The following is a 24,731-nucleotide window of genomic DNA, read 5'->3' as shown; positions in this document are numbered from 1 at the left end:
TGTATATGAGGATTTTAAACCATTATGTCAAGAAAGGCCCTTCAAGGTAGATACCTTTTAAATTCTTGTTTCTCTGTTGGGTAGTGGTCTCTGGCAACAGATAGCTGCTTAATAAATGTTACCTTCTGCAAGCCTTGCTTTTCTAAGATTTTAAACTAGCTCTATAAAATTGTAACATTTGAATGCCCTAGCCCACTAGGGAATTATTTAGCTATATATTTTATTGTTGTTGACTGTAAACTTTCCTTTTTTTCCCCCAGTTCTAACTTTTTAAAAATACAGTTTCTCCTCAAGCTTTTGAGAGTGAGGAAATGTAAGGTGGAGGTAAATTCAGTGCAGTTTTATCTAAATGTTATCAAAAACTCTGGTTCTTGTTACTTGAACCAGGAATCCCAAATGAGATCTGACTCTGAATTTTAAGTACAGCAGATTCCGCCCTTGTTTGGAAAAAAGTTGCTTAAGTGGCATCAAACTTAATAGAGTCCCTCACCATTTAATTTCTTTATATATATATATATTTTCAATATATTTATTTATTTATTTTTGGCTGTGTTGGGTCTTCGTTGCTGCGCGTGGGTTTCCTCTAGTTGCGGAGAAGCAGGGGCTACTCTGTTGTGGTGCTCCGGCCTCTCGTTGCAGTGGCTTCTCTGGTTGCGGAGCACGGGCTCTAGGCACGCGGGCTTCAGTAGTTGTGGCTCACCGGCTCTAGAGTGCAGGCTCAGTAGTTGTGGCGCCCGGGCTTAGTTACTCCACTGTATGTGGGATCTTCCAGGACCAGGGATCGAACCCGTGTTCCCTGTATTGGCAGGCGGATTCTTGAGCACTGTGCCACCAGGGATGTCCGTTAATTTCTTTTTAAGAAGGGAGCAGCTTAGGGTCAGACCTAGTTAAATTCAGTTGGAGGGGAAGTGTTTGGGAATAAAAAAGATGAATTACAATTTTGTTGTTAGGGCATTAAACCAAAAATTGCTAAAAACTGATATCTAGGCTTTCCCTTGCTGTTTGACCTTTGTGACTGCTTACTAGCACCTCCACTGGAGGGTATGATGAAGGGATAGAGGCGAAAAGCTAATTAGTTTAGCTTCTGATGTTTGCTAGCATTAGAGGCTTTGCAGAAATACTGGTCTGATAAGTTGAACTGTCAGGAAAGTTTTGTTAAACTGCTCATATATTGCCATGGAGAACTGAGGATGTTTGAAGACTTTAAGCATATTTCAGAAGAGAATGGATTGCTGTTTTTTGGTAGTTAATCTTTAATTCAGTATTCTAAAGGGATAGATTGATTCAGTGAGATCCCTTGACTTTGGTCAGGTACCCCCTCTTCATCCCTTACTCCCCCCCAACCTAAGAAGAACTTGTTTGCTTTTGAATTGCTTGGACCCTTCAAGAAATCTTCAATTTTAGTATTGTTCAGAAACACTTGTATTATTAGAGTTTGCTGGGAAGAGATGAGATAAAAATACATTTTTCTTTGTTTTTTGTGAGGTAAACTGGTAGGAAACTTGAATTCAGTGATAGGATAGAAATAGGATAAACATGAATAAATATTTTGATATGTAGTTATCCTTCAAAACAATTTTATTTATTTTTTAAATACAAACATGATCTTACCTGTTTCATAGCTTGGTCTTTTTTTCACTTAGTTATATATCATAGAGATTTTTCACATCAGCAGTATTTTTAATAGCTGCAAAATATTCTATTGTATCTTTTTTTTGTATCTTTTAAGTTTAGCTTTTTTTTGTATCTCTTAAGTTTAGCTTTTTTTTGTATTACAATTCTTCAGTAAAAGAACTGTCTTCAGCAGAAGAATTGTGCATATATTCTTATGTATCTGTGAGAATATTTCTGTTGGATAGGTTGTTAGAAGTGCAGTATCTAGGTAAAAGTCTGAGTAGTTGCATTTAAAATTTTGATAGGTATTGCCTTCAAAAGGTTTATGTAGCCAAATTTAGTAGTTTTAAAAGTAACTTAAAGTTTGTCAGTCTGAGTGCATGTGCTTGGCAGTGTAAATGACTGGAACTTGAGGTAGTTGAAGTCTGTCCTAGATTCAGTTGGTTCCTGCTTCTTTTTTAAAAAAAATATTTATTTTATTTATATTTATTTTTGGCTGTGTTGGGTCTTCGTTGTTGAGTGTGGGCTTTCTCTAGTTGCGGCCAGTGGGGGCTACTCTTCCTTGCGGTGCGCAGGCCTTCTCATTGCAGTGGCTTCTCTTGTTGCGGAGCACGGGCTCTAGGCACATGGGCTTCAGTAGTTGTGGCACGCGGGCTCTAGAGCACAGGCTTAGTAGTTGTGGCACATGGGCTTAGTTGCTCCGCGGCATTTGGGATCTTCCCGGGCCAGGGATCGAACCCGTGTCCCCTGCATTGGCAGGTGGATTCTCACCAGGGAAGCCCCGTTCCTGCTTATTGTTAGATTGTTTTTACTTTATGATCGGACACCTCCATTAACTTTATAATGGATCTCCATCTGATGCATTCAGCATAGACTGCTCAGGTTAGCTAACATGTATTGGTCCACTCTCTGCCAGGCGCAGTGCTACATGTAAGGGTAGAGATAAAACAAGCCATAACCTTACTTTTAAGAAATATACAGTCGGGATTGGGGCGGGAGGGCGGCAAAACTAGGTGTTTATGTTCCATTCTGAGCTGTTGCCCAGAGTGTCATGGGAGTGCATATTAGACCCTAGAGTGGAAGGGACCTCTAACTTCATCTGGAATGAATGGGGAATAGTTTAAAGAGTGTGTTATCTTGAGATCTTGAAAAGAAAAGGTGCAAGGGTATGGAAGAGTCTGGAACTATAAATAAGATTCAGGTGGCTAAGGTGGGGACAGGTTGGAGATGAGGTTGAGTGTAAAAGGGGGGCAGATAAATGTTGTGTGGGAGTTTGGGTTCATTCTTACCCTAGAGTCACTGAAGGATTTTAAGCAGGAGCACAACATGGTTGGATTTATGTTCCCTCTCTTCTTCCCTTTTTTCCTCTTTCTTTTCTAGTAATCACTTTGGTAGTGGGCACTAGGTTGAAGGCTTGCTGAGACAGGAAGAAAGAACAGTTGGGAGATTACTACTGCCTGGATTACTGTAATACGTAAGAGGTTCTGAACTAAGGCAGTGGTATTAAGGATGCAATGAATGTGCCTATCATTCTATATTGAATCCTCCCTATTTAACCTTCAGTATTCAGTCGGAATGTCATCTCCTTCTGAAGCCTTGCTTGATCCCTTCAGGATAAACAGTGCTTTATCATCTGGGTTTACCTTCACACCTAATTTCTATCTTTTTATCTTTCGGCATTGATGACACTGCTATAATTCTTGGTGTCTCCGGCATTAGACCACGAACTCCTATAGTCTTCCTGTTATTCCTGTCTGGTATTAGTATATGTTTAAGTATTAGTATATGTTTAAGTAAGATGTCTATGGCAGATGGTAAATCAGTGATTGGGATCGGGATTCATTCACATAGGGCACGTTGAGGGGCAAGAATTGGTTTTGGATTTGGTGTTGGGGGTAGGGGTGTTGGAAGTAGCTGTATGGGCGATACTGGACCCTCCTTATATTCTTTAGGTTTCAACTTAGATGTTTTTGCCTCGGGAAGCCTTCTGTGACCCCACCCCTTCTCAGCCTTTGTGAGGGTCCCCTAATGTCCCCCTAGGATTCCCTGATCACAGTGAGTGTCTGTCTTTACTGGTCCATGTCGTCCTTATAGACACTTGGTGTGGGGCTTTGAATGCTGTAGGCATTTTAGTAAAATGTGTATCGGAGATAATCAGTTGGTATTTCTCATTGACTTTCCCATAAAGACTAAAATTCAAAAACCTCATGTCTAGTAGTTAAGCTCCTTCCAGTTTAAACCTAGCCTTGTATATAGTGGTAACACAACATTGTAATTCAACTATACTTCAATTTTTTAAAAAAAGAAAGAAAGAAAGCATGGGCCTTACAGTTGGAGATTTGAAAATGAGAATAAGAGTACATACTCGTCTTATAATGTTATTGTGATGATTAAATGAGAATGTGTATGTAAAACATTTAGCACAGTGACTGACGCAGTAAAAGGTCAATTAATGTTAGTGAACATTAGAGCATTTAGTGAATGTTAGAGCAATCATAATAATAACCTATTCTCCAGCCAGAGCTATGATTCCCTTAGTAATTATAAAACCTAAGAAGCCCTGCCCTGTTGGCATAGAAGGTGTTAGGGACTGGGGTGGTGAGGTCCACATTATTTCTTTGTTTTATAATAAAAATTTTGCTGCCCACTTCCTGTTGTATTCCATAACAAATCCATATTTGTAAAAGAAATACAAAAAATACTTCCCAGTGTGTTCCATAATGTAGCTTTTGGTACTTCATCACGAAGCACTGCATAGCTGCTTTTTCCCTCTCTTCCTTGAGAAGCTGCCACATGTACCACTTGGTTCATCCAAGTTCTGTGGATCATCTCCCAAATCCTTCCCTATTATTTTGATTGTGTCAAAATAATAATTGTCTTTGATTGTCTAATCAAATTCTTGATTAGAATTTCCTCATCTTTCTCTGCTTAGCACAATTTTATATGTGAAAGCCTACCTCTAGGTCTTCTTTGACTACTCTAGCCCTGTCATAAGTGTTCACAGTGCTTACTGTGTACCAGGCTCTAGCCAGATAAAGTTAGTGAGCATGCAGAGAGGGATGTTAAGGAACTTCCCCTGTCTCGGAAATAGAATAAATTAATATTAATAAATTGACAACTAGGGAACATTCAGATGATTTTAAGTGAGTGATAACTTTAAGTGCATTGTACAATTTAAGCAGGAAGAAAGTGATGTGAATCTGAATAGTCTGGAAAAGTTGTGGAGTTGCTGTGTATTGAAGGATTAAGTTTTGGGCTTAAAGGGTAGAAGGACCTTCCAGGTAGAGGCAGCAGCATAGACAAAGATAATGCAGTTGAATCTGGGGGTAGGGAGTTCTAGGTCTAAGCCAACTGATGCACTTGCTTTGATATTGTTTTAAGTTTCATCTCGGAGAATTTGGACTCATGAGAAAGGTGCTAGGAGTTATTCTAGAGTAGAGAAGAGAGGCGATAAAAAGAATGGATTATGGAATGGATTAGAGGAGTGAGGCATCAGTCAGGAAGCTGTTATCATAATTTAGATGTGAGCTGATGCAGACGCAGACTGGGTTTGGGTTGGCACTGTTAGGAAAGGAGAGGATACCCCAAAACTGAACAGCCCCCCCCCCCACCTGTACAGCTTTATGAGAAATAAATGAGAGATTTTTATCATAAAGGAGCTGAAATTATGAAGGAAAAGACAGCCTTCTCTCTTGTTTCTTAAGAGCCTTTACCTTTGCTGTTTATGTCACTTATTTGGCCCTTCTGCAGACTTTAGGCCCTTCCAAAGCCTGGAGGAGACTTCGACCATTCCACTGTGGTGAACACCTTAGTTGAGATTCTTGTTGTATCCTATCTGGATTATTGCAGTAGCTTCTTCATTGGTCTTTCACTTTTTACTTTCTTTTAATCTGTCCTACCCAACTGGTCTCTCTGAAGCACAGTTCTCATGTGTCACTCCCCATTTGAAAAGCCTTTAATGACTTTCTGCTGCCTTTAAGAAAAGGCTGGCTATTGAAGGTTGTCCATTAATGATCTGGCTTCAAATTTCCTTTTCACCTTTTTCTATAGTGTTTTCTCTGTTACAGTATATTTTATATTTCAAGCAAATTATTTCTTTCAATCTCCAGGATATCCTATGTTTTCCCACAGTTTTGCCTTTTTCCGTGCCTTTTCCTCTCACTAGAATGCCACATTACCCCTCTTTTACCCCAGCCTTCTACATAGTGAAATTTTAGCTAAGTTTCAAGTTTCAGCTAAAATTTTGATAACTTCACAAGACACTTCCCTAACCATCCTTCCTCTGCCTATTTCTTTCTTTGTTTTGTTCAGAGTAATGAGGTAATGGTGGGAAGAGGTTAGTAGAAGCCACATTATGGGCAAGCTTCTTTTCCCCCATTTTATTTTTGCTTCTGTTTTCAGTGAAAGTGTGGTTGTTGGCCACCCAAATGGCCAAACCCTTCCCTTTGGGTCCCGGCAGCTTATCAACATTTTTGCAAGGTGGATGCTGCCAGTTTATTCTTGTGTAACTGGAGTCCTGTCTTGGGAATTTACAGGGAGTAAGGCGTGGTTCTCATTTGCAGGTGTGGAGTTAGTTTTGACTTGCACTATTTGAAGCAGCCGGATATGTGTGCTTTCTGGAAATCTGTATATACAGAAATATATATGTATGTACAGACATCTGTAGCTATAGAGAGAATCTATCTCTAGACAGTGGTTCTCAATTGGGGGTTGTGATTTTGCCCCCTGGAGGACATTTGCCATTTCTGGAGGCATTTTTGGTTGTCATAATTTATAGGAGAGGAGAGTGCTGCTGGCATCTAGTGCATGTAGAAGCCAGGGATGGTGCTAAACCACCTGCAGTGCACAGGAGAGATCCCCTTCGCTGATGTTGAGGAACTCTGTCCTAGTGGTGTACTTTTGCTTCCCAGTGCTGCTTGTGTTAGGTGGAAGTTTGTTCTTGAATCTGTATTGCAGTTTATAATAATAGAATCATAAGCCCAGGAAGGGACCCTGGAGGTCGCATATTTGAACTTTATTCTAACTTGTATCCCTCAGAACAGTGTTCTGAAAGATATAGGTGTAATGGAAAAAAGACTTTTATTTGTTAAAGGTGCAAATATTTGAGTATTCAGTATAATGAAGTGTGTTGTGCATCTTCATCAAGGAAGTTTCTCCTAAATGTGTTTGCCTGCTGAACCCATTTGTCATCTTCCAGTCCCCAAAATGCTTCCTTGGAACTGGGAGGGAAACTGTTATTACCTAGCCCAAACTTTTATGGCCTTTTAAAGGACCTTGATAAGATAGCCCTTCTTTTTGTTTCTTCAAGCTTACTGCTGAATCTTAATTTATGTCAGTGACAGCAGGTACATTAGCTCCATCTTTTTTTTTTTTTTGTCAGATTGTGGTTTATTCGATGAACTAAAAAATTGGAATATTTTAGGTTCCTTTATTCTGAATGTACAATATAACTTTACTATCTGTCCTCACCAGTGAATTGGAAATTATAATCCCAGCCCGAAACCTACCACCCAGGTTGTTATGAGGATTAGTAAGTAATTATAGCTTTTAATGCTTTGTATTCTTTGTAGAAAGGTGATTTATCATGAACTGTTTTTGTAAAACTGCTTAAGTCTGACAGTTTTTCTCTGCTCTGAATTGTTGAGTAGTGATGTTTTTTGGGATTCAAGTGGGATGGGAATCGTTTCAATCAACATTTTGCTCATTATGTTAAATTTAAGAAAGTTATTGTGATATTTTGCCTTATTCACATTTTTTGGCTCTTTAAGAATTTGCGTTATTTTTGCTTCCTTCCCTTTTATTATATAAGCAATACATGTTTATGGTGGAAACATTACATAAGCCAGAAAATAAGACAAAAGAATCTTATCAACTACTTTTTAAAACAGAAATGAGGTCATAGTATGTGTTTTATTTTTTAACACCTTTTTTTTTAACATTTTTTCATTTCAGTAATATTTGCTTTTTGTCTATAGGTTATAATAACAGTGCGAATAATGGGTGCTTGTGCCAGGCACTAGGTTAAGTAATTGAAAGTATTTTATTTAATCATCACAGCAGCCTTCTGAGGTCAGCTCTTTTTTTGCAGATGAGGAAATTGAGGGAACAGAATAGTTAAATAATTTAAATACAGGTGGAGCCAGGATGTGAACCTGGACCAGCTCCCCTTATCTGTGAGTGTCTTTGGGAGTAATATTGCATCTCAGCACAGCGTTTCAAGTTAATGAAGGGAGAGGGGTGTAGTTTTTAATATATATTTTTTAACAGCAGTTTTGGTGCAGAAAGAGAAAAGATTTAGGAGTTAGGAATGGAGTTTCTTCTGAAGACTTCACTTTTCCCCTTCCCTATTTATTGAGTCAATTGTTTTAGTAACTACTCTTTGCAGTGCATCCTATGGGGATATTGAGACCAAGGAGGGAGTGTAAACAAAATAAATTCTCTTTTGAGGTGTATGTGATTAATGTCAAGTTCTCGGACTGCTTGCAGAGGGTCAGAGAAATCTTTAAAGAGATAGGATTTGAGTCAGCAGGTTTTTCTTTAAGTTGTGAATTTTTAAGAACTGAATAATTCTGAAATAACTTTGGTATGTTTACTGCTTAAGTACCTTCTGTGGTGTGATGTTAATTACACCCCTCTTTTTATGTGAGGTGTGTGAATGTGGGTTTTCCTCAGTAAGTTTTGTGGAAGCTGTGTAACATCTGTGCCCTTGCTTGAGTCCCCAGAGGGAGGCTTTTTCCTGCTATTTCTGAGACTCTACTGTAGTGCTTTTGGGTAGTAGGCTACATCTACTCTCATATGCTGTATTAATCATCTGGCACCGATAATGTGCCTCCTTGCATTGCCCGTATCAACTGTATTGATATCAGTTCGAAAGAGGATATTGAGTTGATGGGAAAGATCAGATTAGTGATTTTTGTTTATGGGAGAAAATGCCTTTTATAAAATTGACTCAAGGTATTTTGAATAAAGAATTTACATTGGGTCATCTGTCAATTCAACCAGTGTAACATAACTATTTTTTATTACATTAGGAATTATTTTTAAATTTAAAATCAGAAATAGGAAAAGTGGACATAGAACAGTTAGTTACACAGAAAGCATATGCTAGAAAGTCCATGAGGATAAAACTCTGTAATCCTCAGAAGATCTAGTTTAATGAATACAGGATGTTTGTTAAAGTTATTATAAGCTTAGAGTGAGAAAATTTTGGCAATTACGTAGAGCAGTAGTCAAATTTGACCTATAAGTGTATTGGTATTTGTAAGGATGTTTTCTCAATCATTTACTTAAATATTTCGATACTAACGATTTGAATTGCTATACTATGAAGAATCTTAGTGTAGCACTATAGGGCTTACCATCCTGTGTTGATTTTTATCTAAAGGTAAAATGTTTGACCAAATTGGAAGTTGCTGTCATTTTTTTTTTTTTTTTTTTGAGGGAGGAGGAGGTTGCATTTAGTTCAGTGATTGATAAACTTTTTGGTTTCAAGGCCCCTTTCACTTTTAAAAAATGTTGAAAACCACAGAGAACTTTTATGGGTTATTATCAATAGTTGATTAGAAACTTCGAGAAATTCAAAGAATAATTATTTATGGGGAATTCCCTGGCGGTCCAGTGGATAGGACTCCTTGCTTTTACTGCCGAGGGCGCAGGTTCAATCCCTGGTTGGGGAACTAAGATCCCACAAACCACGCAGTGTGCCCAAATTTAAAAAAAAAAAAAAATTATTTACGAGTTCATTTAAAAATAACAAACCAGTTACATATTATGAAAATAACTTTTTACCAGAACAAAAAAGTGTGAATGGCATTATTTTACATTTTTGCAAATCTTCCTAATGTCTGGCTTAATAGAAAACAGCTGGGTTCTCCTATCTGCTTCTGCATTCATTCTATTGTGATATGTTGTTTTGGAATTATATAAAGAAAATCTGACCTTGTACAGATGTATAGTTTGGAAAAGAGAGGAGTATTTAAATAGCCTTTTAAAGTGTGGCTATCCTTTGACACTATACTCAAACTTGACAAGTAGTAGTTTCATAAAGGTTAGCTGCACTATGGAATCTAAAGCTGTGTCAGTGAGCTTTTTGTACTCTGTCACATTAATCCATTGGCTTGTCTTGCACTTACTTTACCCATGCACTCGTTTCTAACGAGCTTGGTCATTTGGTCATTCACTGAGTTATGCAGATCTTCCAAAGGTTGACACATTTCATTATGTGGTATCAAATTCTCATTCACTAATATCAGCAGTAGTCTACTTAATCAAGACTTCAGTATTGGGGAAATGTTCAAGCTCATGGTGGTGGATACATGTTTTCAAAATACTTATTTTTGCTTGAAAACTCAGATTTTCTCATTGGCAACAAACATCATCATTGGGTTTCCTTGAAGTGACAGGTTCACTTTGTTCATTTTCAAGAAAATGTCTGCTAACTATTCAAGTCTGAATAATCATAGTTTGTCAGTTGTTCTGCCAAGTAAACATAGTGTTCTGTGAAGGGAAGCTTCTAGTTCAGCTTGTAACTCAGTTGTACTAGTGCTTTTTCTCGGATTTCTTAAAGCAGCAGAAGTGCTTTATGTCTCCTTTCCCTTTCATTGCACAGAATATTTGTATGCCTATATATATACATACACACACTGAAGACTTGAGTGGAGATTTAATAAAGTTCATTATTTTCATATTTCACCAAGGATATCAAAGGTCAGTGGTACTAAACTATTTATTTATTTATTTATTTTTAAATGACTAGAGAATACAGTGACCAGTGGTTATTAGTAGTTTGGTGCCTCTGCCCTGAATTGTGCAAAGGTACCAGTAGTTTTGCTCAGACTTGTTTTTGCACCCTTGCTGTGAATGTCAGCACTATGAAAAAAGGCAAATAATGTTTAATATTATTATGAAAATGCTTTGATCTTGTGGACCTCTGAAATGGTCTTCGAGTTCTCAAGAAGTCCATAGGGCACACTTTAGGAACAGCTGGCTGAGTTCTTTGCATAGATTTCCTTTTACTCTCAGACCAGATAAATCAAAGGGGATAAAGAAGTGACAAATGGCTGAGGTTTTTAGCTTGGGTTACTAAATGAAAGCAATACCATTACCTGAGATGATAGAAATGGGTAAGGAGTAAAAAGAAAGTCAGTTCTGAGTTTCAGGGGACTTGAGGAACCTTGAGGTGGGGACGTTGATTAGTGCAGCTAAGCGTGTTTTTCTGCGCGCTAGGAGCCTTACCATGTTGCTGTAGTGGTTGTTGCCAAGGAAGTGAGTTGAGAGAGAAGAGGGCAGAAGAATGGACGTTGTTGTCAAGGACATCTGGAAAGGAGAATTTCAAGAAGAGTGGGGTGGTCAGCACTACCTAATGCTTCAGAGAAGTCTGATAGAATGCGGACTGAGGCTTGAGCATTGGATTTGACAATGAGATTACTGGTGACCTTTGTCAGAGCAGTAGGAGTAGAAGCCAGATTATAGAAGAGTGAGAAGTGCAGAGGCAGCTATTTATAACTATTTTTTCAAGAAGTGTTTGGATAAAGGAAATAGACACATCAGTTGGGCAGTTAATTTGAGAGGTGGGCCATACTGAGGACAGCAGAAGAAAAGAAAATTGATGAAGTGAACTGGTAACACAGGTGTGATACAGTTAAGCTTTTAGTATGATCTGTCTTGCAGAGAAGTGGGAAGCTGATGAACATTGGATCCTTTGGCCAGAAAAATGTACAGACCTGTGACAATTGGCATACAAACTTTTGGTAGGGATGAGGAGTTCCTTACTAATTCTTTTCTGTTTAATTACTGGGTGCTTAGTTTGATACATTTGCTTTAAATTCACTAATTTCAAGAAGTTTTAAAGATATTTTTCTTTTAGATGCAGATGAATTAACTTTAACAGTCTGTGGGTACTTTCAATTTATGGTAACAAGTGACAAAAAAGAATGGAATTCTTTCTCTTGGGCAGGGATTGTGGCCCTGCCCCAACACATCTCCCCTTTTGGTTTGAGTGTTTTTCTTCTGGAGGCAAAGTTTGGTTAACAGCCTCAAGTAATGTTTGTATTAAAAACATGTGTGTTGTTTTCTAACGTGCTTGTGTTTCTAACTTCCTTTTCTTCTTTCTCTTCTAGTCTGTTCTCTGGGGAGGCGGTAAGGGGCTGTGGAGCTGGCCTCGGCACCGGGAGAGGCTGGACTTCCTGTCTCTCTGTGCTGAATGGCTGCGATGGCGCCCGCTCTCACTGACGCAGCAGCTGAAGCACACCATATCCGGTTCAAACTGGCTCCCCCATCCTCCACTTTGTCCCCTGGCAGTGCCGAAAATAACGGCAACGCCAACATCCTTATTGCTGCCAACGGAACCAAAAGAAAAGCCATTGCTGCAGAGGACCCCAGTCTAGACTTCCGAAATAATCCTAACAAGGAAGACTTGGGAAAGCTGCAACCACTGGTGGCATCTTATCTTTGCTCAGATGTAACATCTGTTCCCTCAAAGGAATCGTTGAAATTGCAGGGTGTCTTCAGCAAGCAGACAGTACTTAAATCTCATCCGCTCTTATCTCAGTCCTATGAACTCCGAGCTGAGCTGTTGGGGAGACAGCCAGTTTTGGAGTTTTCCTTAGAAAATCTTAGAACCATGAATACAAGTGGTCAGACAGCTCTGCCACAAGCACCTGTAAATGGGTTGGCGAAGAAATTGACTAAAAGTTCAACACATTCTGATCACGACAATTCCAGTCCCCTTAATGGGGGAAAACGAGCTCTCACGTCATCTTCTCTTCAGGGGGGTGAAGTGGTGGCATCTGAATCTGGGGACTTGAAAGGGGGTATGACCAATTGCACTCTTCCACATAGAAGCCTTGATGTAGAACACACAACGATATTTAGCAATAATAGCACTGCAAACAAATCTTCTGTAAATTCCATGGAACAGCCGCCCGCACTTCAAGGAAGCAGTAGGTTATCACCTGACACAGACTCCAGTTCTAACTTGGGGGGTGTCAAGTTAGAGGGTAAAAAGTCTCCCCTGTCTTCCATTCTTTTCAGTGCTTTAGATTCCGACACAAGAATAACAGCTTTACTACGGCGGCAGGCTGATATCGAGAGCCGTGCCCGCAGGTTACAGAAGCGCTTACAGGTTGTGCAAGCCAAGCAGGTGGAGAGGCATATACAGCATCAGCTGGGTGGATTTTTAGAGAAAACTTTGAGCAAACTGCCAAACTTGGAATCCTTGAGACCCCGGAGCCAGTTGATGCTAACTCGAAAGGCTGAAGCTGCATTGAGAAAAGCTGCCAGTGAGACCGCCACTTCAGAGGGACTTAGCAACTTCCTGAAAAGTGATTCGATTTCAGAAGAATTGGACAGATTTACAGCCAGTGGTATAGCCAACTTGAGGTGCAGTGAACGAGCATTTGATTCAGACGTCACTGACAGTAGTTCAGGGGGAGAGTCTGATATTGAAGAGGAGGAACTGACCAGAGCTGATCCTGAGCAGCGCCACTTACCCCTGTGAGTAGAATCATGCATAATGTCATTCTTGGGAAGTGTTTGGACAAGGGGAAAGAGTTGGTGAATTCCCATCATGGGAAGAATGGACTTCTTTGTATATAGGTGCCTAGGTTTCTTTCATTTGTCTTTTTCCTAATTTTAGGTAGGTGGGTGCATATATACCTGCTAGTGAAGAAATGGAAGGTATATTTGGTACAGTGTTGTGTTGCTGTAGGGTAAAAGCTGTTAATTTCCCATTGAAATCTTACTAAGAAAAAACTGGAAGACTTCCAATTTGTAAAACTGTACCCATCCTTTCAGAGTGAATAATTAGATTTCTTTTGAAACTATATGTAGGATATTTTTGTAAGTTTTGTAAGGCTTGACTTCAGATTTTGTTGTTTCTAGTAAGTGGGGCCAAAAGTTTAGTTGACCTAGTTAAGTTCGCTGGAATTTATAGTTGCTTCTAATTGAGCTTTCAGCAGAGAATGTACCCAGTCTTTAACACTTGAGATTTCCGTATGTTTTAAGGACTAATAATCAGAAAATGCTTCAGAGTATTTTATAGGTTGCCTCCAAGCACAGTCGCTTTTACAACCTCATTCCCTCCCTAAAAGAAACCATCTTTATCAGATTTGGATTTTATTTTCTCTCAGTTAAGTTAAATGTATTGACATATTTGGGATAAATTCGTACTGGATTTTCAAAATCTGTTGGTTTGAGGAAAATTATTCATAAGCTTTGTGTGGCACTTTAGATGGACCTGGTTGAGCCAGAGGTGCTTTACTCTTGTTTTTCCCTCCTGACCCTGCATTCTACTCCTTACAGATAAGGAAGTAAAATATATCTCCTTAAAGATAGATCAACCTACATTTATCGAGACTTATGAGAGAGTAAACAGACTAGTTGGAAAAGAGGGGCAGGGGAGTTGACTAGTAGATCCTCTTTCATTTCCTCTTTGGGTAGGGACGTTGTAAAGGTTGGATTACTAGAGAAGGCTGAAATAGGTGGATATGTTGGAATAATTGGCTTTCCCTTGCCTGAAATAAAAAGGTGACTAAGCTTTTCACTGGAGAATTCATTGAGACAGCTATGCTTTTAAGCATAAGTAAATTTCCTTTTTTTTTTTTCAGTTTTGTTTATGTTATTCACATGGATAACACTGTATCCGAGTATGAAATTTTGGTTTTTGTTTCTATTTTGAGTGAAAAAATCTGGATAATTTTGCTGATTATTTTCCTCGTAGACCAAGTTCCATTACCATTTGTTAGTTTACTGTGCTTAAGAGTCCATTTCTATATTCAGGTCTAAAGCAAATAAATTTCAGAGCCTTGCTACCGCTGTTAACATAGTTACCATTCCTTAAATGGATTAGTAGCTTAAATCAGCTTGCCAGTATTTGTGGCATTATCCCCACTGACTTTGCTGCATAAACCACTGTTTTAAGAAATCTTGGTTAACAGATGAATATTTTGTGTTTAAGAGTAATTTTGTGTAACATACTGTAGTTGAAACATTTTAAGTTTCCTGTACTTATTTTGTGTATTTGATGAAGAAAAACACCTAGACTCTATAAGCTTAATGTTTTCAGGATACATTGTATTGGAAACATTTCTGAGTTTTGGTAATGTTGTGGGTAACTGTTCCAACCCAGTGAAATCAAAATACCTAAGAGAGAACTTTTTTTATTTCATGGGGTAAGTCTAGTGATTTGAAAAGACCTCTTAGTCCATTCACTTCGTTTTGGGTTTTCTTCTCACATAATGGTTTGTTGATTGGCAGGGTGTGAATTATAAGGACAACTGAGGGATCATTTTAGGAAACTTTTTGGGATCAGTTTAATCCTCTTACAATGAAATCAACTAAATAATGCTTTAAAAAGTTGAGTTTCCATGCTACAGATCATATTAAAGTAAGGACAATTTGGACACTAAAAGTACTCTCAAATAAATATACTTTTTGCACATTATGATATATATGAATTTGTTGGCAAATTAAAACCACCAATAAAGTGTAAATACTTTTAAGTTCTTGTTAAACAAGGTTACCAGATTGACTCCTAAGGCTAGTATTTAGCCAGGTGTTTGTTGACCTTCTGAGTAAAGATTTTCAGCAATTGGCCAGTGAGAGTGGACGCATTGCTTTGATTAAAAAAGAAAAAAAAAAGGAGGTTCTTTGGATGCTCAGAAGCCTTTTCTTTGTGATTTAATAGTCCCTCCCAAATCTTATAACCAGATTTATAATTCTTGACTCCTGGAATAAGAAGTTAGTTAACTCTTTAGGAGCTTGACCCAGCTGGTGAATTTCAGCTTTTTACCGCTTACAGTAGCCTGTCTGGTATTTCACTCCTTTGCTGAAGTACTGTCAGAGATAAAGTCAATAGATTGAGTCTGGGCAACCATAATGAAAATATTTAGTAGAGAAGACTGTTGACATGAATTGTTTTTCAGTGATGTTGCTTAAATTACAAGTGGATGGTTCTCAGAAAATTACAAGCTTTCACCAAGAATTCATGTGTGTTTTTCCTTATTTCCTATGTTTTTTCCAAGAGGAAAATCAATGATTCATTGTAAATCGTAGGCACATGCTAGCAGTAGCAGAATGATTGATTTTATATGTTGTTGAGAATTGTGTGTTTATCATTTTATAGTTAGTAAATTCTAATATTGCTGGATGAGACATGTTTAGAGAAGTTCTTTCCTTTTCCTTGTTTTTTTTTTTTTTTTTTGGTTAACTGATTTTATGTTTAATTTAAAACTGTTATACCTTTTTATTTTAAGCTCTTTTTGGAAAATCATCCAAAAATGTTATATTTGTATATCTTCCTGTCTTGGTACATGTAACTACTACTTTGGAAAATCTGCACTGCATTGGGTTTGACCTATATCGTTGTTTAGTAACATCACTGTGGAATGAGCAGGAAATTAAACATCATCTTAAAAAAATTTTTTTTTAAATTGAAGTATAAATACTTTGATTTACAGTGTTTTGTTTCTGGTGAACACCAAAGTGATTCAGTTATACATATATCTGCGTATATTCTTTTTCATATTTTTTTCCATCTGGTTTATTACACTGCATTGAATATAGTTCGCTGTGCTATACAGTAGGACCTTGTTTATCTATTTTATATATAGTAGTTTGTATCTGCTAATTGCAAACTCCTAATTTATCCCTCCCCCACCCCCTTTCCCCTTTGGTAATCGTAAGTTTGTTTTCTATGCCGAGTCTGTTTCTGTTTCATTAAATAAGTTCATTTGGGTCATGTTTTAGATTCCACATGTAAGTGGTATCATATGGTATTTGTCTTTCTGATTTACTTCACTTAGTATGATCATCTCTAGGTCCATCCATGTTGCTGCAAATGGCATTTCATTCTTTTCTTTGGCATTGTTGTGTTAGTTTATACTGTACAGCAAAGTGAATTAGCTTTACATATAGATATATCCCCTCTTTTTTGGATTTCTTTCTCATTTAGGTCACCAGTTTAAAAATGTCATCTTCTTGATCGAGGGACTACAAAGGAAGCTGTGTGTTTCAATAAATACCTCAATGTTTAATTCTTAATTGTAGAAGTAGGAATAGAAGCATTTATTAATAGTTATCTCGTGTATATAACAAGAACTGTTGAGTGTGTGCTTGTGCACCCGCACTCTCTTCTTCACTTTAGTTTTTCTTTGTATTCCTCCTTCTCATTTCTAAGAGTTTTGTTCTGCTATTTTGTTAGGAATTCCTGGACCTATACCTAGTTTTGCTGAATTCAGTTTTCATTTTCTTACCCTTGTGCTTATAAACTTTTATAGTAAGTACCTGTAAAGAAAAATTTTTTTTCCAGATAGTCTCTTAAATGTATTCTTAGATCAGCAGTGTTCTGAGTACCTGGATAGTTTGTAGACCTCTTTTCCCTTAAAAACAAAAAAACAAAAAACAAGACTCTGTAAACTGTTATTATAGGCTTATCTTGAAGGTTAGAATAAAAATGATTCCATAAAACATTTCGTTAGTGACTACAGAAATATATGTTGTTTTATACGTAAAATATATCTTTATGTTACACAATGCCTTCTTCTATAAGGACATCAGGGCAAAGATATGCAACCGAGAATAATTGTATTTTTTTCCTAAGCTTTTAAGTCTGTTTTTATTACCTGGCTGTTATAATTTGTGTTGTTCACTAGGTCTCCATTTTCCCGTTGGCTTTTGGAAGTTTAGAGCCAAATTTGTAGGACTTATTGTTGTACTTTTTTTTAAAGCCTCATTCTTGCTTCGTTTTGTTCTCCCTGTTCTTGTTTTATTTTCATGTTTTTATTTTTTTAAATTTATTCTAACTTATGTTTTATTTGTCTGATAGCCTCCTGAAGTCTGTTCTAGATTAGGGTTGAGTAAAAACAAACTAGATGTTCAGTTTAATGACACTAAAGAAGTTATTTGAATTTTGATTGTCTTGATGATGGTGACTTTTCTGTTTCTGGGGAATTTCACCCTTTTGGAGTTGTTCATGAAGACTTCAGGGTATAATGAATGACTAGTGTGTTTGTTGATTTTGCTTTTTAGTTACTGTGGAATGTTTTGTGTTATAGCTCGTACTTGAATTTATTAAGTATTCACAGATGATGTTGCCAAAGATGGCAGTCTGCTTGATTTGTCCTTATTTTCCTATTCCTTGTCCTTTCACAGAATGATGGAGTGAGAGGTCTATTAGCTGGAAACCTAACATCTAACCCTTCTTTGCTACAGACTAGCTATAGGGCTAATCATGTAACCAGTTTTTCTAATATAAATGAGGAAATTGATCTCTAGGGCTTAAACTACTTTGAATTGTGACAGCTCTGTCTTTAACATTGATGGAGCTATTCTCAGCACCATTTTTTTTGCATTTGGGGAGTCTGAGGCAAAGTTCCCTGTAAGTCACTGGTGTACCTTGAAACAAAATGGCTTTCTTGACTTGTGGCTTAGAGCTTTGATTCTTTTACTACCTTAGTCCCCTTTCCGCCCCATAATCCATTAAAATGATTATTGTGGATCTTACTGGGTGCGATAAGTATGTGGGAATAATTCCATCATGTTCTTAGAGAAGTTCAGAGCTGAGTAAACTTTCACTTGTCAAACACCTTGTTCTAATTTAATCTAATCATCTTTGATTATGTTTATTTTTTCTTTTTCTGCTGGCCTGCATATGACATCCAGTGGCAGAAATAGGAACTTCTGTATTTTTTCCGTCTCCTCCCCACCCATCCCGCGCTTTTTTTCTGAGAAGTTCTGTAGGTAGTGAGAATTATTCTTGGTGCTTCTTGTATGATTCTGAAGGAAGGAAGTTAGGCAGCAGGAATTTGGGGGTTACCCGTTTGCTGCAGATCTAGTTGCTCCAAATATTTTCTGTTGCCTTGGGATTGGTGTTTTCATTCTTTAAAATTGAGTGAAGTACAGTTGACCCTTGAACAACAATGGGGTTAGGAGTACCCACCCTCTCTGCAGTTGAACATCCACGGCCCTCTTTATCCATGGATTCAACCAACCACAGATCGTATTAAATGTTGAAAGAAATCTGCGTCTAAATGGATGTGCACGGTTTAAACCCATGTTGTTCAAGGGTCAGTTGTACTCTTTTAAAGTGGTCATATATAAGTACCTATGAGCGAATGTGTAAGACGTGAGAGATGCCATAGGTAAATAAATTGAGTTTCTATCCACAAAAAATTTATTGTTTTGATGTGTATTAGAGACACGGTAGATAAAGATGACTACTTAGAACAGTGCCTGGCACATACTAATATATGGTAAATGTTGGGTGATGCAAATGAAATAGAAAGAGGTCACAGCTGGTTGATGGAATTGGAAAGAAAGGATATTAGAAATGAGCCTTGAAGAATGGCTAGGATTTTGATAGAAGGTTGTCTTAGTTGTGGCCTTATGAGGTAGGTCAGTACAGGAAGAAGGCACAGCATACACAGAGAGGACAGAGACGAAGAGGCATGGGACTTTAGTGGCTAGAGTGGAAATACTTTAGAGATCTAGTAATATAGGTAAGTGTAATAAATGTAGTGTAAAAAGGAAAAGAGGAAATTCCAGAGATGGTGCGGAAATAGGCTTAATGCGATTAGTAACAAAGGCGGTATGGGAAAAATAGGGATCATCATAGATGATTGAAGTTTCAAGCTTGGGTGACTGTAAGAACACAGTTCTTACAGAACACAGGGTTCAAGTTCTTTACCAGTGTCTCAAAAATGAAGGTTTCTGTATTACTTATAAGTTCCAGCAACTGTTAAAAATCAGGAAATGGACTTCCAAGTAATCGTGTGTAAACAAAGAAGGAGGAGTTGACCTGTACAGAGAGGCCTCAGAACCTTACGTTTGAGACTTTGGAATTAATTAATTCGCTTATTAGATGTATTGAATGCCTACTCTGTGCTGAGGTGCTAAGGGTAGATAGTGGTGAATAAGAGAGATACAATCCCTGCCCTGCCCTCATGGGCAGTATAGGTTAGAAAGAGAGATTATTTAAGCAAGTAATCATATATTTAATGATATATTTATAGTGGTGTGGGTGCCACAGAAACGAAGTTCGGAGTGCTAAGGGGGTGCATATTAGGAACATCTAATTAAGATGGGTGGGGATGTCCTAGCAAGTATCTTGAAGAAATCACATGTAAGTTGAGACCTGAATGATGAGAAGGAGTTGGTGAAGAAGAGAGCAGGTGTGTTACAGAGGAAACGGCATGTGCTAGGCCTTGAGAATGGGAGGTGCTGGATGCTTTCAAGAACAGTGCAAAGTGTAAGGAGAGTGGTGAGAAATGAGGCCAGAGAGGTTGCTAGAGGCTATGTCATGTAGGTGGGCTTGTAGGTCATCTCCAGTTTAAAATTTTATTGTGAAACCATTGACAGAGTTTATATATCATTGGATTTTTTAAAGACCCCTCTTATTGTATGAACAGTAGAGTGGATTTGGACTTTGGGAAACCATTTAGGCTGCTGTGGTAAGCTATGTAAGAGAATGGGGACTTGGCCTTTGGAGGGAAGAGTGAGGGAACTGGGTATTTTGGAGGTAGGGTGACTAGGACTTGTGATTGATTGGATGCGATGAGTGGGATGTTGAGAGAGAGGGAAGAGGAATTATGGGTGCTTCTCAGATTTTTGACAGGAGTAACTAGATTGGATGGATCTGTTGGGATGGAGAAGGAGCCGATGGGGGATGTTACTGAATGTGGTCCATATTTACTAATTTTCATTTAAACATTTTTGGTTCTTGGGCATACCCAGAAGTTTCAGTGTCATTTGCAGAGCACCCTATTAGATTCCATCAGCAAGATAAAATAAACTGTTTTACTAGGAAAAGCTTGGAGTCATATTGTATTTCAAATGAATAGTACTTTAATTAGTTTCTCTACCCTCTCCCTGAGCAAAGACCAACATGGATTTAGATTATAGTCAGCCTTCTGGATCTGCAGGTTCCACATTGGTGGATTCAACCAACTGCAGATCAGAAATATTGGGGGGGGGGGGGGCGGGGAGAATTCCAGAAACTTGCAAAAAGCAAAACTTGAATTCAAAACTTGAATTTCAGTTCACTGGCAACTATGTATTTAGCATTCACATTGTAAAGTATTTTAAGTAATCTAGAAATGATTTAAAGTATACAGAATTATGTGCATAGGTTATATGCAAATACCTGCCCTGTTTTATATCTGCAGACTTGAGCATCTGCAGATTTTGGTACTGGGGGAGGGGAGTCTGGAACCAGTCCCCCTCGAATACCCAGGGACTTCTGTGTTTTGCAAGGTAGGCAGAAATTTGTGCCTAAGGCATCTCCTTTCATAACTACCAGTTCATTGTCTTTTTCCTGTTTTCCATTGTGTATCTGGGAAAATTATGCTATCTGTTTGAACCAAGGGGCTCAGTATATAATAAATGTAGAGTACATCTTATACTAGTTTTGATTCTCATTAATTAAGGCTTTGTGGCAACTTTAACCTATTTGAATTTAGTTTTTTTTTTTTTTTGGCCGCGCCTTGCGGCATGTGGGATCTCAGTTCCCCAACCAAGGATCGAACCCGCGCCCCCCTGCATTGGGAACGCGGAGTCTTAACCACTGGACCGCCAGGGAAGTCCCCCCATCTGTTTGACTTCATTGAAGAAAGGTTTTGCACCAAAGTGGTAAGCAAAATTGCTTTGAAATCAGTTTCAATCTAGTAATAAAAGTATCTGAAGAGTCTTCCTCAAACCGAATATACTGAAAAATTGTTAAATTGTAAATGTTGTGGGTTGCTCTGGCAACCTATTTAGTAACATTGTAGCAACCATATAGATTATATTCAGAACTCAGTAAGAGGATTTGTGGAGAGTATTGTGTTGGTGGGGGGGGGTGCAGTAGGGAGTGGACATTGAGGAATGGCAACCAGGAAGATGGGATAAATTCCGTTTTAAATCATTTTCTGGACTTCCCTGGCAGTCCAGAGGTTAAGACTTCACCTTCCAATGCAGGGGTGTGGGTTTGATCCCTGGTCGGGGAGCTAAGATCCCACATGCCTTGCAGCCAAAAAACTAAAACATAAAACAGAAGAGATATTGTAACAGATTCAAAAAAGACTTTAAAAATGGTCCAGGGCTTCCCTGGTGGCGCAGTGGTTGAGAATCCGCCTGCCGATGCAGGAGACACGGGTTCGTGCCCTGGTCCGGGAAGATCCCACATGCCGCGGAGCAACTAAGCCCGTGAGCCATGGCCGCTAGGCCTGCGCGTCCGGAGCCTGTGCTCCGCAACGGGAGAGGCCACAACAGTGAGAGGCCTGCATACCGCAAAAAAAAAAAAAAAAAAAAAAAAAAAAGGTCCACATCAAAAAAAAATCTTTAAAAAAAATCATTTTCTTAAAAGATGTTTTACTTCTTCTGCCTAATAGAATAAAGGGCATGAGCCAGGGAACTGAATGATATCATTTATGTGTCTGACCATTTTCTTGTTCACCCTTAATCCATCTTTCCTGTTTGTTCTTGTGGTACTTGAGAGATGCATCCTGGTAAGATAGAAACTGAAGGAGACAGAGCTAAGGGCTCTTGGGATTAAGTTAGTCTGAAACGTGGGCCCCAAGAAGGTTTTGACTGAATTGATTTGGTTGAGCTAGGAAACATTTTAAATCAACTTTGCCTAATCAGATAACATAGTTTGAGACATACTGACAGAGGAAAAAAATAATAACCTACATTTGTGGAATATTTTGAGGTAGGTAATGTGTTAAAAGTGCTTTACATGCATTAATTTATTTAGTCCTCACAATACAACGAGGTAGATGTTATCTTAGTTTTACAGACTCAGACTGAGGATTGAAAAGTTTAAGTTACCCTCGTTTAATGTCACATAGCTAATAAGAAATCAAGATACAGTCATCCCTCAGTACTCTCAGGGGGTTGATTCCAGGAGCCCTGCAGATACCAAAATCCTGAGGAGGCTCATGTCCCTTATATAAAATGGCCTAGTACAGTGAGTACAGTTAGCCCTCCATATCTGCAGATTCAACCAGCTTCAGATGGGAAACCTACAGTTAAAGAGGGTCAGGGAATTGCCTAGTGGCACAGTGGTTAAGAATCCACTTGCCAGTGAAGGGAAAAAAATAATAATAAAATTATTATTATAAAAATAAATAAATTGAAAAAAAAGAGGGCCGACTGTATTAATCTAGTCCGTTTACCCACAGCTTGGGCATAAACACTACCTATTTTAGTGGAAATAGAATCAAACTGTCCTTTGGATTTGGTTGATGAAAAGAGATTTACCAAACATCATGTAAAATATGGCATTTTATAGTCAAGAAATGTAAGTAGTATTAAGTAATTTGATAGTATCTTTTGAGGAAAGGTATACCAAATATATTCTTTTTAAAAAAATTATTATTTGTTGCTGCACGCGGGCTTTCTCTGGTTGCGGTGAGCAGGGGCTACTCTTTGTTGCGGTGCTCACGCTTCTTACTGTGGTGGATTCTCTCGTTGCAGAGCATGGGCTCTAGGCACGTGGGCTCAGTAGTTGTGGCTCACGGGCTCCAGAGTGCAGGCTCAGTAGTTGTGGCGCATGGACTTAGTTGCTCTGTGGCATGTGGACCAGGGCTCGAAACCCATGTCCCCTGCATTGGCAGGCGGATTCTTAACCACTGTGCCCCCAGGGAAGCCCCCAAATATATTCTTAACTTACAGTACTGTTACTCATTTCTTTTGTGGGATAGGAGTTGGATGGATTGGGTGGGGCATTTTGTTAAGGTAGATGTAGCATCTAGGAAGTGGCGGGGGTGATTTTTTTTTTGAAAAAGAAGGAGGGAATTCCCTGGCGGCCCAGTGGTTGAGACTCGGTCCAGTGGTTAGGACTCAGCACTTTCACCGCAGTGGCCCGGGTTCATTCCCTGGTCTGGGAACTAAGATCCTGAAAGCCTCATGGTGCAGCCAAAAAAATAAAAATAAAAAGAAGGAGACAGGGGAATTATTAAGTATTGATCACACCTTCTGTATGTTAGGTGGTTTGCATTTGGTAAATCTTTAAAACATTCATATGACGAAGGTGATATCTTCATTTTATAGTTGAGACCCAAGACTATAGATATGTTAAATAATTTGCTTGAGGTCATGGAAAAGATAAAAGCTAGTTCTTCCTTACTGCTCTCTACTGTTTTTCTCCTGGAACTGATTTGGCAGGAGCAGGAAGAAGATTCTGTTTGGAGAAGTGGAGCAACCTGAAGGTGCATAGCTCTTTAGATGTCTCTCTGACGGCCCAGTACACTGATGGGCATGGCATTGACCATGAGGGATGATGCGAAGATTAAATAGTTTCCCTCTACTATAAGAAATAATCTAAGGAGGTGCTTATCTCATAGTTTTTTTCCCCAGAAAATGGGTAAAATAAACATTTTTGATATTCTAAAGGGATGATTTCTATTTCAACTTGCATGGAAAAATCCTCTTTATTTCCCCAGTTGCTGGAAAAAAAAAATCTTTTAAGATATGAAAGTATTTTATGTTCTTTCTCCTTTAGTCTTCCCTGTGCTTATAGCTGATGCTTGAATTGTTAGCATGTACTTAGTGTTTATTAAAGTATTTTCCTCAAGGAATCTCTGGTTGTAAAGCAACTATACTCCGATAAAAATTAATTTAAAAAAACTGGTAAATCTGGTTACTATAAGAATTTGAAAGGCATGAAATAGCAATTGAAGAATATCCTGATTGGTTTTCAACCCAATTATAAAAATTTTTGTCATTTCAGTGTCTGAGTATAAGGTTTATCATTAACGTTTGATTTCTTATTTGATAATCACCAGAAAACCTGAAGGATGAACTAGAAGTTATCATTTTTCTTAGCATATGTGGGATTAGTACTAAAGAGGGAACAATATAGTAGAAAGAATTTTGGACTACTGTTGAAAATTGTTCATTTTAGTTTGGTCTTTTAATCTTCCTAGGCTTAAGTTCCTCACTTATAAAATCTCGATTATACCTTTTTGGAAAATGTTTCTTGTTGTTTTGTAATGATGAGACCCAGGCTGGGATGGAAAGCCCTTTGTCACTGTTAGCCATACTACCCTGTTTTGCTGAGGTTATGTTGACCGTCCAGGCAACCCTCTGTGTAGCTCACGCTGCCTGCATTACCTCAGGGAGTCCCCAGACTGGGTCCCATC

General features: G+C 38.4%; 1 protein-coding gene across 3 annotated transcripts in view; it reads left to right on the top strand.

Annotated features, from left to right (window-relative positions):
• The window catches only part of KANSL1 (KAT8 regulatory NSL complex subunit 1), a 191,351-nt gene that overhangs the window by 32,717 nt on the left and 133,903 nt on the right, over positions 1 to 24,731 (top strand). For all 3 annotated transcript variants that reach the window (XM_067020920.1, XM_067020921.1, XM_059048721.2), the window contains one exon: positions 11,733 to 13,107. In XM_067020920.1, coding sequence (XP_066877021.1) covers positions 11,816 to 13,107 — 1,292 coding nt within the window. In that variant the 5' untranslated portion in view covers positions 11,733 to 11,815. The remainder of the gene's footprint in view (positions 1 to 11,732; positions 13,108 to 24,731) is intronic.

This window comes from Kogia breviceps, chromosome 19 (assembly GCF_026419965.1).
Source record: "Kogia breviceps isolate mKogBre1 chromosome 19, mKogBre1 haplotype 1, whole genome shotgun sequence".
Classification (NCBI taxonomy): Eukaryota; Metazoa; Chordata; class Mammalia; order Artiodactyla; family Physeteridae; genus Kogia; species Kogia breviceps.
This window is presented reverse-complemented; position numbering and strand designations above follow the sequence as displayed.